Source organism: Parasteatoda tepidariorum, chromosome 11 (genome assembly GCF_982258835.1).
Source record: "Parasteatoda tepidariorum strain Cologne lab strain chromosome 11, Ptep-v5.0, whole genome shotgun sequence".
NCBI lineage: Eukaryota > Metazoa > Arthropoda > Arachnida > Araneae > Theridiidae > Parasteatoda > Parasteatoda tepidariorum.
Window position 1 is genome coordinate 59552440 of NC_141765.1, and position 17718 is coordinate 59570157.

Consider the following 17718-nt stretch of genomic DNA (forward strand, 5'->3'; position numbering starts at 1 on the left):
CTTGGAAGAATTTTGCATTAAAACACATTCTTCGTCATCAGATTAAGACGACAAGAAAAGTAAGTAGATCAAGACAGAATATTTTGCAATTGTACGCCAACTCAAAATTTCTGTGATTTCAGATACAGTGTCTCTTCTATATAGGATGAGCACATGAGGTCTGGGGCACTACAAATAACATGATCAAAGTTTCATTTGTGATTTCTATTCTTAAATCTCATCAACATATTTTTCGATTAGTTCCTACTAAACAAAATTCAAAATTACTTATGTTCCTTGATTTTTAAATTGCTGTATGCTCCTCGTTGTTGGAGAGATTGCGTTGATTTGTTGCTGTAAAAAATATTTTAGCAGGAAAAGGAAGCATTCTTTTCATTGTTTCTATACAAAGAAAAAAGAATCTGGTAAAAATTACCGTGCTTGTATGGAAGACATTTCTAATAAAAAAAATATATGAATCTGGTATAACACCAAAATCTACAACATTTAGACCTTTCTTTTATAATGTTTTCGCTTGCATGGCAACAGTTTACCGGAAATTCTGGTTTTCAAAATTATAGTTCTTATTACCACACATTTAGTGAAAATACAAAACTGAAAAATAAATTTAACCAAATAAATAGCTTTCATGCCATGCTCTAAGGTATCATGATAAAATTACCAAATTTTGCAACATTTGCAACCAAACAGCATTGTAATAAAACTATATTTTATTGCTAATTTTACTAAAAGTCATCACTAAAGCTCTTCGGTAAAAATTATCGTGCTTTTTAGTGTTTCCATAGAATCAAAAACACGGTAAATTTCACCATATTCTGGCAGTTTGGGCCATACTTTGCTTGGGATACTACTTTGTCAACTTTTCAAAGTAGATTTTTTTTGACGTGTAAAAAAAAAAATTCGCGCTAAACAAGTAATTTATTTAAAATTTAAGAAGTTTTATTCTCAATTTTATAACTGCTTATGAAAAATGGGCACTACTTACTTACTACCCATGAGGCAGTTCGTTGTTTTTCGAAACTCATAAAAAATAACATAATATTTGTGTAATTCATAAAAGCTTTCTAACTAAGGACATTATTAATTAAACATATCATTAAATGCACGAAGAGAAAACCTCTATGAATGTTCATTTTACTTATATTTAAAGCTGAGGGAGTTGGTTTTGCCCTATTTCACCATTCTTTGCATTAAGAAATTCGTTAGCATCAAACAAGAGTGAATAATCTTTAAAGAACGGAAATACAGATAAATTTGAACTTTATAGAAAAATCAACAAAAAATGTAAATAGAATTTGTTTCGATACAATGTTTGTTAAAATATAAGGCAGTTATTTTCTTCATCATCATCCATCCAGGGTACATGAACAAAATTGTGGCACATTGGATCTCCCATTGGATCAATATCTTTTGACTGAATTGGCAGTGATGTAGTATTTAATTCTTCTATACGAACAATCAATTCTTCCACAATCTGAAAATATCAAAAATCAATTACATGAAATTTTTAAAGACATTTGTTATACAAGTTGCATAATAAGGTACCAAGGGCTATAGTAATCCAATAAATATTAATATTATTGTATAGAAAAAGACTCTTTTACACCTTTTTTACCCGTCTTGAGCTGTAAAATCAATTACATACAATACTTTAACCCCTTGCAGGCAGAAAATTTTTAACCAAAATTTTAGTCATTGTCTGCATTGTGGTCATTGTCTGCATGTCCAAAAGGAAGCGATATGCTTTATCTTTATATTTTTCAAAAGTTAAAGTCGTTAATTAAAAACCATAAAGTTTTAAAGATAAAAATTATTATAATTTTAGTAGTTTATGCAACTGTTAGAAATCAGTAGAGCAATTTTGAAAATCTCAATGACATTTTCAAAACACAGTTTTTTTTATGCATTTTATCATTGTACCTAGATATCATTTCCTATGAGTATGGGAAATATGGGAGGTTTGACCATAGGGGATATGTGACACCTTTGTTTTTCACGCTTAAATATTTATTTGGCTGATAAATCCCAAATTGTAGCATAGTATCAATCCGATCAGTAAATCAACTATTTTGTATTAAAATTATGGAAAAATCGTATGTGATATAATTTTTCTTTGCATAAGCAATTTTTGTAGCATATTCTTTTCTCCTGTTTCCTTTAATAGTAACATTATAGGAAAAGTTTAATTTCCATGTACTCTACATATTTCTACATATTAGTAATATTTAAAAATTTAGTATGCTCATTGTTCATTTTTATTTTCTGTTTAATGCGTATTTTTTTTAATAATATTTACAAAATTAAAACAGGTTGACTCATCGGATCTATTCAAAAATTTCAATGTATACTCATGCCAAAGGGTAAACCGATAAGAGGTCCAAAACAGGAAAATATTCAAAAAAAACCTTTAAAAAACGAAAGAAGGCTAAGAAACAGACAAAAAAGCAAAATATAGAATTGCTAGATAGTTCTGTTTACTGATTCCTTATTTTTCATTTAAGCCTTGTTACTTTCATAAATAAATAAATATTTGATATTTGTTTGCATGCAATTATTGCCTGAAGCATTTTTTAACCATGCAATTATTACTCAATATAATTTGATAACTCATGCCTCTTTCATCCACCGTACAAAAGGGTTTCCCGAAATTGACCAAAAATGCGTCAAAATAGCTCCGAAACAATTACAGTCAAATTTGAGAATCCAATGTATTCATTATTGAGAGCAGTGGCCTGCTCAAAATTGAAACAGCATATACTCCTTTTTGAGCAAAATGTATAAATCTCAAAAATAATGTGGTGGGAGAAACGTGTGAGAGAGATGTTTGGTCGCTGCCAACAGTATTCGAACTTAGCACTTCCGGTTTCTTAGTAAGATGCTCTACCCATTTTAGATAAGGGTGGACACCTTACTCCAGAACTTGGCCAAAGGATAAGTTGGGATGCAAGTGCCACTTTCAATGGTACAAAGGGTTGGAAAATATGGTCTCAATAGCTTAGTCAGCTGATCGATAATTATAATGTCCCTTTTGTTTATTTCGCTAAAATTGTTTAGCTAAAAAAAATTTTTTTTTTGAGTTAGGTTTTCATATTCGACTGTAATTATTTTGGAGCTATTTTGATACATTTTTGCAGAATTTTGAGAAATCCTTTTTTACAGTGTAGTCAGTCAAACTGTCCTCAAGTAGAATTTTGTTCCAACTCGGACACTATTGTAAAAAGCTAGTTTATAATGCAAGTAAAAAAAATAACGATGTAAACTTTTGCAAACATTAAAAACTATAAAATAAAGTGAAATTCAAAATTTTATTATGTCAAAAAATGTAGCAAATATTTTTGCTAAAAGCTTATAAAAACCTCTCCCCCTTCCCTTACGTTCTAAGCCTCATGCAAAAAACAAAATACTGCTACAGTATATACATCAATTGACACAGAAACGGATGGAATAAGCCTTGGCTATCCTTAAATAGCTCAGGTACTTCAAAATTTCCCTCGTAGAATTTTGAATCTGTGCTCTTCTGGAATATATTTAAAAAAAATTATATCGAATTATAAAAATGCTATAAATATGAAGTTTTCAGCTAAGTTTGCTTAAAAAAAATTATTTTACATTTTTGTCATTTTTATTATCGTCATGAAATTCAGAAATTCCTATTAAATAGTTTCAGTGATGCTCAAATTCTTTTTCTCTATATTGGGAAATTTCAGGAAAGGTAATGAAAGAATGGGAAAATATGGTTGACTTCAAAATATTTCTCTAAAAAAAATGATTTTCTGATAATGATTTTTTTTAAAACTAAATATCTACAATAAACATTTTTTTAATCAAAGTTGGCTTCTTTAAAGGACAAAAACCTTTTCTAGTTCCAACTATAGACACACTCCTACAGGTTAAACCATACAAAAATATGTATTTCGAATTCATCAATCAGATAAGATTAATCCCTTCAACTGAATGGGGAAATCGTTACGCCCTATGAGCAACAGACTAAGCTTGGGTTAGCTAGGAATCGAAGCATCAAAAAGGAAAACTAGAAGACGAATAAATAGATAATACTACCAAAATTACATCATGCATCAAATCCTCTTCAATAGGTCAGTTTTATAACCGGTAAAGTTGAACATCCCTTTAACAAAATCGAAAACTGTTGGAAAAATTCTCTGACCTCCTGAGACACGAGCGTTTCAGAAAATGCGATTTTCACCAAGAAATAAGCAGTTTAAAATAAAATAAACTCATTGATGCTATAAAATATTTTCAAATAATTCAGTTAATTAAACATTTTAATTATTTTTAGTTAGTATATAAAAAATATAAAGAAGTTTTTGCATATTGTAGGATATTTTTATGTGTCTATTTTATCACATGAAAAAAAATCAATTAAACTTAGATTAACTCATATATGCCATAAAACTATCTAAAAGGTAACTTGAATCGAATGTCTTAATTTTTTTATGTTTTTTCATTGTACTTAAAAACATAGACAATCGCTTTATAAAGACATATGACCAGAAGAAATTATCTTAAAATATAATTTTAAGCGACAATATTATACCAAATAATGTCCAATATATTGGACGTTGGGTTTTAAGAGGTAAAAGAAATAAATTATTCCATTTCTTTAAGATTAAAATGCACAAATAAATGCACAAATATTGAACGCAAAACATTTTTTTCTAAATTCGAATTTCATCAAGGTCATTTCCAGTTTGTTTATCAATTTTTTTTAAATCTGCTTAAAGGTGATTTTTTCAGAAAGTGTGACATTTAAGAAGGGTAATTTTGCAACAACTTGCATAGAAAAAAAAATTAGTAACAAGAAAATGTGGATACGAAAAAAATTGCAGAAAAAATGAAAGTGAGATGATTAGTTTTAAACTCCTGTTATACGATTGCTAAGTCTACACTATAATACTGTACAGAAAATGTTTAAATTGAGTAATTTTCAATTTTATTCTCAAAAACCAAATTGTTACAGCGAATCATTTAAAGTGCAAAATATAGTATTTTAATCACTTTACGTCACTCTTCGCAACAGTATCCCCTCAATAGTATTGATCTTTAAACTGTTACAGATTTTGGATAATTTTGAACCGTTTAAATTTGCTTCAACTTTGACTAGGTGCCAAGCTAAAACACGCAAATTAAGCCCCCTTAAACTTGATATTACGGTAATGTGGCTCAACTGGAACATGTGCAGTATAACACCTTATTAAGGTAACAGAAAATTTGCACATTATAGTTCAAGTTACCTGAATAATGGTTCAAGAATCCGATTTTTTTGATAGTATAAAACTTAATGGTCATGTTTTCTTGAAGAAAAAACATCAAAATTAAAGTTGAAATTTCTCACTGCTTCAATTTTCTTTCTTATGGCTGGCACAGATATATTACGTTCTTTGTCACAGAAAATGCCACATTCTTAACGAAAAAAGATAAACAAATAAATAACTCAAATTAGTTTTTATTTTGTAGTTTTAAAGCTATAACTTTTTTATATTTAACGAAAATTTTGAAAGATTGGAAGCAATGGGATAAATAGTTTATTATAAATAGTTTTTAGGGCTCAATCAACTTTAAAATCTGATAGTTGAATGTAAATTTATGGAGAATAATGCTAGGGAAAAAAAATTTTCCGTTGTAGATTTTTTAACAAATGTAAGATACTATTATATTGCTGATTAAAAATCTGCAATTGGTTTCTCTGTCCTAGCTCTAGTTTTTTTTGTTATTATTTTTAAAATGACAATTTTTAGTCTATTTTTTTCGAAATGTACGAGTTTAAAAACATTATATATAACAGGGGGTCGCTTAAATACCGCGACAAACTCTAAGGGAGTCCTACATCATCAGGATTAAAAATGCATGGAAACTCATGTCCAGAAATATCATCATACTCCGCTAAGAGCGCTTCTTTATTATGGTCTGCTTTTTTCTGTCCAGGTCGTTGTAGGAATATGCCCCTAGCCACGTACGACGACATTTCAGAGCATAGGTTTCTATGCAGTTGTAATCTTGATGATGTACTCTAACTGCTCTAGAACTTTGTCGCAACATTTATGCGACTCTCCCCCCCCCCTGTTTTATATAACACTTTTAAGCTCTTACACTATGACAAAAAAAGACTAAAGATGTTTCTCAAAAAAATTTGCATTTTTATTCAATCAAATTTGAAATCCCCACAACCGAATTAGGGAATATCAAGTATTGGCATAAATGCAACAACAAAAAAAATTGTTACCTGTAATACCTGGTGTAACTACTGTTGGTGGTAAAAAAACTGTTACTTAGTGTAATTCAAACAAATGATCACTTAAATTATATCAGATGATAACTCAGAAAATAAGGTTCTAAATATTTCCATAGCATCATTATTTTTTTACCTACGATCATTAATTTTAAGAAAAGCAGATGAGTTTCCACGCTAATGTTTTGGTTGGTATTATTTTAAATCGTAGATTATTTTTTATTTACTGGTAAACAACTTAGCTCTGAATAATTTTAACTGATATAGGTTGTTTACGATCAGAAAGCAACGAAAATCTATGTAAATGTACAAAAACTATTATGCTCATCTCAAAAGAATGACCAGACGATAGAAATTTCAGTGATAAGTTGCGCTAGAATAATGTAACTGGTTCAAACTTCTTATTAAATTTCCTGCGTGTTACCTCTTTTGATATAACTCATTACTGAAATTTTTCACTTTCTAAACAAATAATATATGGTTGGGAAAAATGCATTCGCATATCAATGATTAATGACACACGTGTAGCATATTTATGAATGGCGTACTGAAACTCCGCATTCCTTATATAATTTGTCTTATTACATTTTTGTGAATAAATACTCTAAACTAGATCATTCTGGAATTAAAAGAGAGAGATTTTTCTGTAAGAAAAATAGTAACTATAATAGTTAGATTCGTATAACTCAAGAAACACTTTAATTTTTTAATCAAATCTGTAGGTATTTTCAAAAGAAATGTTTAATCAATTTTATTTATATATATTTCGATATACTTACTTCGGGATATAAGTGTGCTATGTTTCTATATTCACAAGGATCATCTGTTATATTATACAAACAAGGTCCACTTGTAAAGTCACACTTTCCCGAAACAGGCAAAAAATTCTCCCCACAGACTATACTTGAATCTTGTCGCCAAGTATCATTCTCAGTTATTAGCCACTGTTCTAAATCAACTAAAATATCCTTAATTATACTTCCATTCTTCCACACCCAGTCATCAATTGAATCTGTAATATTATTATTATCTTCTAATCCAGATGGACCATACCAATCACTGCCATCTGGAAGTGAGACACTAAAATGTAGTTTCCAATCTCTTTTTCTTAAACTTGAATAACCAGCTATGGGATCGATATTTAAAAGAACCTCTTGTCGGGGAGAATATTTATCACCATGGGAAAGTGCTGACCACATATTTACACCATCGATATCTTCAATGTCTGATACGTCCCCACCTAAATATTAATGGAATACAGTAAAGGTTTTTTATAACGATAGCAAATAAATTGTCGTTATAAGCAAATATTAATAAACATTAAAATAGCATTACAAAATATAAAATAGAAGCATTCACCCCTTTTCCTCTATTTTGAACAACTATCGCTCCCGTGAAAATGACGGAGTGAGGTTTTGCCCTTTATTTCTCGCTCCCGTGAAATTTCCAGGCTGGAGTGTTCAGTAGTAACGCGCCAATGAGAATAAAACTAATTCATTTCTTTTGCCCAGAAAAACATTTTATTTCTCATTTTGCAAACCAGGTGGCATTACCAGGATATTTTTAACGTGTTTGCCAGGAAAGAGTAGTTAGTTAGTTTATTTTAAATTAGATGTCAGCACTAATCAAATACGTGTATTTGGCAAAATAGGCACTTTTATGTCCGTTTTCTTGAAAATTAACTGATCGTTAAGGGGTTAAAATACACGTTTAGAGTATACTACTTTTGCTTAAAGAACGTAGAGTTTTTGAAAGATGCAAGAAAAAGATAAAATGAAGTGCAATAGCTTTCTACACCATTGTACTTTTAATAGTAAGCTGTTAAGAAGGAATATAAGGGGGCATTGTAGATGTATGGTTAACTAAAGATGCATTTTTGAAAGTGTGAGGCAGAATTCTTGAAAGTTATAGAAGGAATTCTTTAAAAAGAAAGATTACTTAGCCGGTTGTCCCCCACACATGTTCGCTAAATAAACGTTAAGGCTTAAGATTTTAAGAAGGCTATATGGTAAAATTATGTTTATTTTTTACTTTTCTGTATTCGTACGAGAAATAAATAAAAATATCTTACATTTTGTCTTTTTCGTATAATATTCATCAGTTAAAAGAACAGAAAAATGCATTTCCCTGAAAAAAGTGGCCCAATAGCAGGAGATTAGTAATTTTTTTACTCGTTATAACCATGTAATTTTTGTATTTTTAATATTACCATTTTGGTGGTGACTTGGAAATTTGACGTAATAACGAACTTATCATAATTTACCATACCCATTATATCGAGCTTCCACTGTATTTTATTTTATTATTGTCGGTAACCAACGAAATTTGTGTCAATAGATAAGGAGATTTGTGAAAATAACAGGACTTTATATCCTTAAATGCATTTTAAGCGACAATAGGACAGCTAAGTCGAGTAGCAGGATAAACTCACTTTGATGGTGGACTTTTTGAGTAAAACTAATTCATATATGAGTTACATAAATAGGTATAACGCAAAAATCTTCTTTAGCTAGCCTGAAGGTGATTGGAATCTAACCCAGATTTTATATTAAATCTATATCCGCAGCTTGGAGAAAACAATATGCGATTCATGAAGCCCTAGTCGGGTTTTGAACCTAAGTTACTTGCATCGGAAGCAAATGCTAAGTCCTGAGATATATCGGCTGAAAAGAAAGATTGTTGTGGCTTACATCTATCACATTAAGAATAATGCCATTTTGGATCAAATTGATTCAGAAATTTTGACAAACTTCCTATTTTGACAAACTTTCTATTGTGCTTCCATTGTTGTTAATTCTTAATATTACATAGAAGCAATCTCTAGAATGTAGTGAAAGTTAATAAGACAAAATAAATTCATTTTTTTTTGTTTAGCTGCCGATTCGCATAATAAGTTAACGGAAATGTGAAGGGAGAATTCCGTATGAGAGATGTTCGTTGACTGGGATTCGAACCAAGGACCTCCGGGTTTGTAGCAAAAGCACTATGCACACCCCAGTGCAGGGGAAGTTAGTGAACTTTATAAAGTGGAAACCGCAATGACACATCATGTACTCATTTTGAGTAATTTGCCGTTTAAATGAGAGTTGGCATGGCCTCAAAAAGTGAGAAGTCCTATACGCATCTTTTAGTCCTTTGGTATATAAATAAACACAATTATAAAAATACATTTTAATAATTATTTATTATTTAATTATATAAATACCGAAAAAGCTTCAAATTGTAGATTTTTACTTCTTGTTTGAACAACTTTTTACTTAATTTTGAGCTATGTATTTCTAAATGACAAAACTCGCAATTTGAACATAATCGGGTAATAATTTTTGAGAAATCAAAAATACGGCTTTTTTTTAAACTTCTTATCTCAATTCAACCGATTTCGTAATTGAAAATTGCATAATTTAAAGTTACACAATTTAAAACTAATTTAAAATTGGAAACATTTGTTTTTCTTGTATTTCGAAATATTTTTAATAAATAAAATAATAAATAATTGATAAAAAATCATTTTTTACATGAACCATGCTCAATTTTGAAAAACCCTTTTTTCATAGTGAAGCTAATAAAATATATAATGACAATGATAGATTTAAATTCTTTTGAAATATGCAGTTAGCAGGTCTAAGCTGCTCATTACTATTACAGTCTAACTTCTTATTAAAATTGCAGAGGATGTAACAATTTACAAATATTAAGTACAAAACATTATGTTCATTAAAAAAGGGCAATGTTTGACATAACCTTATCGCCCCAGTGACTTCATCTTTCGTCGGGTCTTTCGTAAAAAAGGGATTGAGGTAAATTCTATGCGTAACAATAATAAAGATAATATATTCCAAACCCTTTGACTGAATTATATGATATTCTTCATTTAAAGCACTTAGAAAAGTAGGCATTTGTTCATATAATTCGTGAACTTATCTTACTTGATAATTTTGCTGGTATTTTTAATATTTTGAATCGTACAGCGTGAATTGAATACTATAAATCTCTAACTAAAATATCTAGCAGGTGATTCGCTTGTTCTAGAATTAAATTTCACTTACAAATTTATTTAATGTAACCACGTTAATATGTTAAAAAAAAGTCAAAACTTACAGAAGATTAAAAAAAACTTAATTTCAAAATAATAGTATGTAGAAATATGCTAAGTGTTCTAGAAACAAAGTGTTTTTGGCAAATATATTAATAGAATCCTTAAAGAAGATGAATTTTCAGTCAGTAATCACCTTAATTGTGAGATACGAAAAATAAACTTTAATACACACACACACGCACACACACACACATATATATATATATATATATATATATATATATATATATATATATATATATATATATATATATATATATATATATGAAATTTTGCCAAATTAAAAAGTAAAGCATAATAATGACCATATTTGCTACATTTTTTAATTATGATGGCAGATAAAAGTAAATTAGGCGCTCTTCCAGTTTTATCCGACATAAGACAATAATTACGACATTTAAGAATAATTACGACGATTGGTAATTACGACATTTGCCCCATTACAATGATTGAGTTTGACAGTAATTCGTCAGTCTTTGATCATTTTCTTTATTTCCTTTTGAAAACATTCTAAATATATTTACTTATATTTTACTTACCAGCAAGATAATAAAGTGTTGGTAGCCAATCAGAAATGTGCATCAAATGATCTGAAACTTTAGGTTTTTCTAGTTCTAACAACGTACTCCATATGAGACCAACAGATCGCACTCCTCCTTCCCATAATGTATACTGTGATCCCCTAAGTGGCCAATTAGAGGCTGATCCCATACTAGGATCACCACCATTGTCCGAACTAAGGATGATTATTGAATTTGTCAGCATATCTTTTTTATATAATGCATTAAACACCTGTCCCACTGATTCATCTAAAGATGTGATCATACCTGAAAGGCATATTTTAAAATAATTATTCTTGATAGACAAATAGTAATTAACAAGTTGCTGATATATTAGCTTGTTTTTCTCAAAATATTTTGCTTGAGCGAAATATTTAGATATTAAAAAAAATTTCATTTGATACTAAAAATAGTGGCAATGGATTTAAAGTTTTAGTTCCTTTAGTGCTTAAAAGGTTGCCCCTTTGGCTGGATATGTCGGACTGTCTCCCACTTCGCCACCCCCCCCACGCATGCCTCTGTTGTGGTATGAGTGGCTTCGCGATAATGTAAAATAAGTTACCACACATTAAATTATTAAAGATTATTCCAATTCTGATTGTACCCTTTTTCGAGATACTATTTGTTAAAACTCATTTAAACACAGTTGAAAAATAAACATTTGAAACATAAAATGATGATTAAATATATAATCACAAGAAACTGAAGCGGTAAGTATTACTTGATCAAAAACTTCATTCGCTTCAAAAATATGATGAGAAATAACATACGACGTGTCCCAACCTCAAATGGAAAAATAAAGGTGAGAAACAAAACAAGAAATGCCAAAGTAGCCGAGAGAAAAAAGAAGATGAAAAACAGAATGAGAAAAACCACATTGGCTGAAAGGGACAAATTTACATTTTATCATTTTGCAATTAACATTAATTTGCATTTTACTCTGATTTGCGTCTGTTTTTGAGGGCTTGAAACATGTCGACTGTTATTTCCTATTTATAAATTTTTGAAGAGAATGAAGTTTTTAACATTATTCATTTTACTCTGTAGGAAATTCGAAGTAATGGATAGGAAGCACTTGATGGAATGTTCGGCTGTGCACGGAGACTCAGAAGTGAACAGATATTGGAGTGCTAGTCATCTGCTAATGAGTAATTGACTTTTTTCTCTTATCTATGTTTATTCTTCTTGTTAAGAGTTTGTCAATCTCTGCCATTGGAAAATTAAAAAAAACATTATTCATTTTTTTTTAATTATTATTCCACTTATAGCATTGAACTGTTCGAAAAATTAGAGAGAGAAGGATAGGATCTACGCTACACGGACAATAAACCTCTTCGACCAGAAAATCACTGGCAATATCTATGAGGTTTTGAGTTATCAACCGTAAAAATAATATCCTACACAAAATTTTTCTCTCATAATACAAACACGTGGTCAAGGCTATTATTTTCTTCCTCATTGCTCTGTCACAGTCGTTGCTCTTAAAATTTAAGTATTTGCAATTTTATTAAAATGTATTTACTCTTCTATTAAATTTGTATTGGGAAAATTTGTATTTAAAATTAAGTTTTCCTTTTTAAAATCATCGGTATCACCTACCGACTACAAAAATGAAGAAACTCTCAGTCTAATTCAAGCATTCATAAAATTTTAGATATTAACACAGCTCTAAAATAATTTATGTGTACAATTTAAGTACGTATTGGATTATTAAAATACTGTAAGAAATTTTTCATTATTAATATGAATGTTTTAAAATAAATACTTACTCGATCATACTTGAATTTTTTTTATACGAAAGTTGATCTCACATAGGTACACATTTAGGCAAAATTTTTTGGAATTGTATTATTCAATTCACGTTTATTTGGAAGTAAATTATTTGCTATTTAATGTGTAATGAGCTTTTATACAAAATTAAAAAAATTAATGCAACATTTTCAATATAGTTTCATAATTTTTTTAAAAAATATTTTATTTTTGAAACTTTTAATGCATAGAGGTTCAATTAAAATTTACTATACATGAAGCATTTTTAAAAAAAGACATGACGCGAAAACGTCAGATCGAAAATACAGGAAAAAAATGGAAAAACAGTAGTACTTTAGTTTCATTAACATCTTTGCTGGTTTATAGGTTTTCACATCAATTAAACGCGAAAACTCAACTAACTATACTAGTATATATTAATAGACTCAAAAAATTGCGCTCATGCATGTTAAGTTGTAATTTAGTCAATACTTTGTACTTGATGCCCTTTTACGGACATATTATTTTAGTTTGAAATCATACAGTTGCAGCAAAAAAAATCACAGTTTACACCTGCAAACTTGCAATTGCATTGATTACGTAAACAAAAAAGAGGAATAAGAAATGGATATTAGCCTGAAATAAAAGCTTAAAAATACGACTTTCTAGAAATTTTATAACTCAAAAACTATTCAGCCGAATTGGTAGAAATTTTGTATATTGTTACTTAAAATTACATTGTTAAAAGTTCCGTAAAGGATTTTACAGGTTACAATTCATATTTTTCCGATTTATAAATAAATAAGTAAATAAAAAATAATAAATAATTATTAAAAAATATTTTTCGCCCACTATTGTATTAATATATTTTGCTTTGGCTATATTGATACAATATCAGAAAGCACTCTTTTTTGCAGATATAATCGTGTGGGCTGATGAAAAGATTATATCTTTTACTTTCCGGTTTTTTTAAAAAATTTCATCCTTTTTTTTTTTTTTATTTATTTATTTTTTTTTTTATATTTGTTGTTTGTTGTTTGTTATTTTTACCATTATTATTTCCCTCCCCCCTTTCGCATATGTCTATAATTTTCCTTTGTTTTATCTTCATTTTGTTTTATGTTCATATTGTCTGTTAATATATGGCACCATTTTTTCCCCGCCATTTAATTTGTTTTTTAGTTTTTAGCTTATATTGTTAATCTGTATATTCAATGTGTGATCTATGAAATAGAAACATTTTTCAATTTTTTTAACATACTTTATCTTTTTTCTTCAAAAAACAAAAGAACTCTCGACGAACTTGGTTTCAACGAAAAATAAAATAAAAAAGAATATTTTTTAAAAAAAAACCTGCATATGATCTCCTATTCTCATCTTTGATATGGTTGTTTCTCTCATACAAATCAGGTGGAGACTGAAGAGGTATAAATGAATTGCCTGCACGAACAGCACTATGAGAAATTAATAGGAACAGAGGCTAAAAAGAATTTAATTAAATTACTTTCGTGCATACAAAAAATACTTTTGTTTTAAAGCAATATATTTAATTAAGTTAAAAGAACAAGCTTTTATAAACGGTTATGCATAATAAGAAAAAGACGCAAGTCTTTCACAGCACTAAAAGTAGTTCATTCTACATAGAAAGTTCACCAATCTCAGTTAACCAATCAGTTAGAAAATCGACTTTTTGAATACATATTTAGATTCTTTTTACTCTAAATTTGTTTGCTTAAACATACTGCAGCTACTAAAATGTATTATTTATTATCTAAACTGCTGTTTGTAGAAAATGCAACACCATGAAGGAATCATCAGAATCAAATGAAATTCGCAGCAAATGTCAATTATAGGATATTATGCAAATTAATAAAGTTTCAGAGCCATCGCGCGTGCGTGGCGCGCGCAGCGCCCTCTGAATTGATGCTGAAAGCGTATAAATAAAGTGCTGTAGCGGGACGTTGAAAATAGTCTATGATTATTTGTTAGTGGCAAACGTTTAGTGAGACCTGAGTATGCCTCCACGACGGAAGAATAAGAAATTCAAGCAACTTACGGAGTTTGAACGAGGGAGGATAATCGGCCTTCGAGAAGGAGGATTTTCCTATCGCGCAATAGCAGCTCGTATGCAGCGGAACAGTTCCACAGTGATGCGAGTTTGGAAGCAGTGGACCGACGAGCACCGAACAACTCGAAAAACAGGCACTGGACGACAGAAGGTGACGTCAGAGCGCGATGATCGACACCTTCTCCGCATGGCGGTGAATGATCGCACAGCTTCCTCCAGGCAGCTGGCAGCACATTGGTCTACTGCTACAGGTGTACAATTGTCGGCTTCGTCAATTCGTCGTCGTCTGCTGCGCCGTGGATTGCGTGCAAGGGTGCCATTATACAGGATTCCCCTCACGGCGGATCATCGACGGCTGCGTCGGCAGTGGGCTCTTGAGCACAGAGACTGGCGAGCTGATTGGCACCAAGTTGTCTTTTCAGATGAATCACGCTTCAATTTGTGGACCCATGATGGCCGTGTTCGTGTTAGACGTTATGCCGGTCAACGCTGCCTTCCGGAGTGTATTATTGAACGACATAGTGGTCGAACACCCGGAGTTATGGTCTGGGGTGCGATTTCGTATCATGGACGATCCAATTTGATACGAATTGAGGGTAATCTCAATAGCAACAGATACGTCCGTGAAGTGCTACAGCCCGAAGTCGTTCCTTTCCTTCAAGGCATCCCTGGAGCTATCTTTCAGCAGGATAATGCACGCCCACATGTTGCGCGGACTGTTAGAGACTTCTGTTCAGCACAACGCATGCAACTTCTTCCTTGGCCTGCTTATTCGCCGGATATGTCGCCTATTGAGCACGTGTGGGATATGGTTGGTCGGCGTCTCACTCGTGATCCGCGTCCTGCAGTTTCCAAAGACGAACTTTGGTTGCGCATACAAGCGATATGGAATTCTCTTCCTAAAGCAGATATTCAACATCTGTTTGACTCCATGCCACGTCGTATAGCAGCACTTATTGCAGCGCGTGGTGGCTGCACCAAATACTGATTTCGGACGCTTAATTTGTTTCTTTTGTTTTGAAAATTTCATCATTTATTTGTATCAGTACAAGTCGTTTCTGCATTAAATTTCATTTGATTCTGATGATTCTTTCATGGTGTTGCATTTTCTACAAACAGCAGTTTATATATTGGTATGAGTTGAGACTCATGCTACTTCTCTCTAACGCGTGAATTGAAATTACTTTGGAATGAAATATTCATAATAAATTTGATGAAATTTTGTTGGAATAAATTAAACAAGCACTCACAAAACAAATCCTAAATTTCATTTTATTAAACTTTCTGAGGTAATTTAAGATACAAATTTAAATATTGTATTTTAAGATGTATTTTTACAATTTTAAATATTTTATAGTATGATTGATGTGTGTGTACCCACACTTAAATATGCTCCAATATTTTAATATTTGTCATTATTCTGTGGTTTTTAAAATACGATGTTTATTACAATTCGAGAGAAATTTTTAGTCACTCTTAAACACTCTTATAATCAGAGTATCAACAATAAATTTAAGTAACATAATTGAATAAATAGAAACCTGTAATTCATCATGATCCATTATTAATGAAACTGCTTTATTCGTAAATACATCTGTTGCATATTCGCCTCTAAAATCAGTAATAATTTTTTCGTTTTCCCACAAATCTACTCCAAATATTTCGGTAGGCTGTAAGAAAGAAAGATATTTTACCTTTATTTATTAGTATAAACAGTATAAAACTTATCACGAAATGAAAAAAAAACTATATGATGAGTAAAAGGAAATAAATTCATTTGAAATTAAGGTCAGAAGATATAGTCTCTTGCTAGGGTCAGCATCATAAAGCGTATATCCCGTTCTCGATTTTCCAATCCAGCGACGTTTAACAACCCGGTTTCCTATTTGGCATTTTCTTAAATTCAGTAAGGAAAACTTGATTTTTGACTTTCTAGTTCGGATATCAAATTTTAAAAGAAATAAAAACTTGCATTATTTTTTTTTCGTGGTTAATGGCGAGCATTTGGGTCTATTTCCCATTGGCCTCAAAAATTCCAGAACAGCTACTCTCTTCTCGTTACCCAGTAAGCACCTATGGCCAAGCCACGGTGGTGGAGCAGCGTCGCCCACGTCACACAACCACAAACCCGTTTATAGGGCGGGTCACATTCACATAATCACACAGAAGAAAGGACATGCACAGAGAGAAAAAGAAACATCCGTGCCCAGAGTGGGAATCGAACCCGCAACCCATAGGCTCCGCAGTCAGGCATGCTAACCACTTGGCCACCTGGTCGGCAAAGCTTTCATTATAAGTGCAACCAACTACAACCCAGAGAAAAAATCTCAACAAAAAAAAAGATCGAGTTGTTAAAACTGTCGAATTGTAAATTAGCATCCCGTTCATGAAAGTCAAGTCATTTCTAAAACTTTTTTTAACGTCAAGATATTTTTTTTATTAGAAATTGTTTTTGTGTTAAACAGTTACTGATTATATGTATAAATCATAATTTTTGTCAAATATTATCTGTATAAATAAACAAAACTATATAGTATCACAATAAGTTTCGAGTTTTATGTTATAATTTAAATAAGAAAATTTTCCTGCACGCACTGATTTAAAACAAAATTATCTCACTATTACATGGTTTCGGTTGTTCCAACTTGTCCCGTGTACTAATAATGATAAAAAAAAAATTTTTTTGAATGCAATCATTACGCCTGTTAACTAGTAATAAACTCAGTCTTTAAAAGCACTTCTTACTTTAAATATTTGTCTACATTCTTTATCAAACTTTTTTCATCCGCTGAATTATTCAATTTCTGAGTGTTTTATAGGCTGATTTTAATTCATAAGAATCATAAGTCTGTTTTCTTTTTATAATATAGTCTACCTATATATAGGATATTTACATAATAGTTTTGTAAAAAATATTAAATCTTAAGCAATTCAAAGTTGGATACATGTTCCATGAAAAAACTTATCCTTACTCATCATAGTGTGCACCAACCATCAC

General features: G+C 30.7%; 1 protein-coding gene across 1 annotated transcript in view; it reads right to left on the reverse strand.

Annotated features, from left to right (window-relative positions):
- Positions 1-1243: 1243 nt before the first annotated feature.
- LOC107457152 (arylsulfatase B) overlaps positions 1244-17718 on the reverse strand; it is a 34992-nt gene continuing 18517 nt past the window's right edge. Inside the window, exons 6-10 of the mRNA XM_087154573.1 lie at positions 16262-16390; positions 14006-14132; positions 10883-11170; positions 7027-7487; positions 1244-1474 (exon numbers count right to left, since the gene is read on the reverse strand). Of these exons, the coding sequence (XP_087010699.1) occupies positions 1316-1474; positions 7027-7487; positions 10883-11170; positions 14006-14132; positions 16262-16390 (1164 nt within the window). The 3' untranslated portion in view covers positions 1244-1315. The remainder of the gene's footprint in view (positions 1475-7026; positions 7488-10882; positions 11171-14005; positions 14133-16261; positions 16391-17718) is intronic.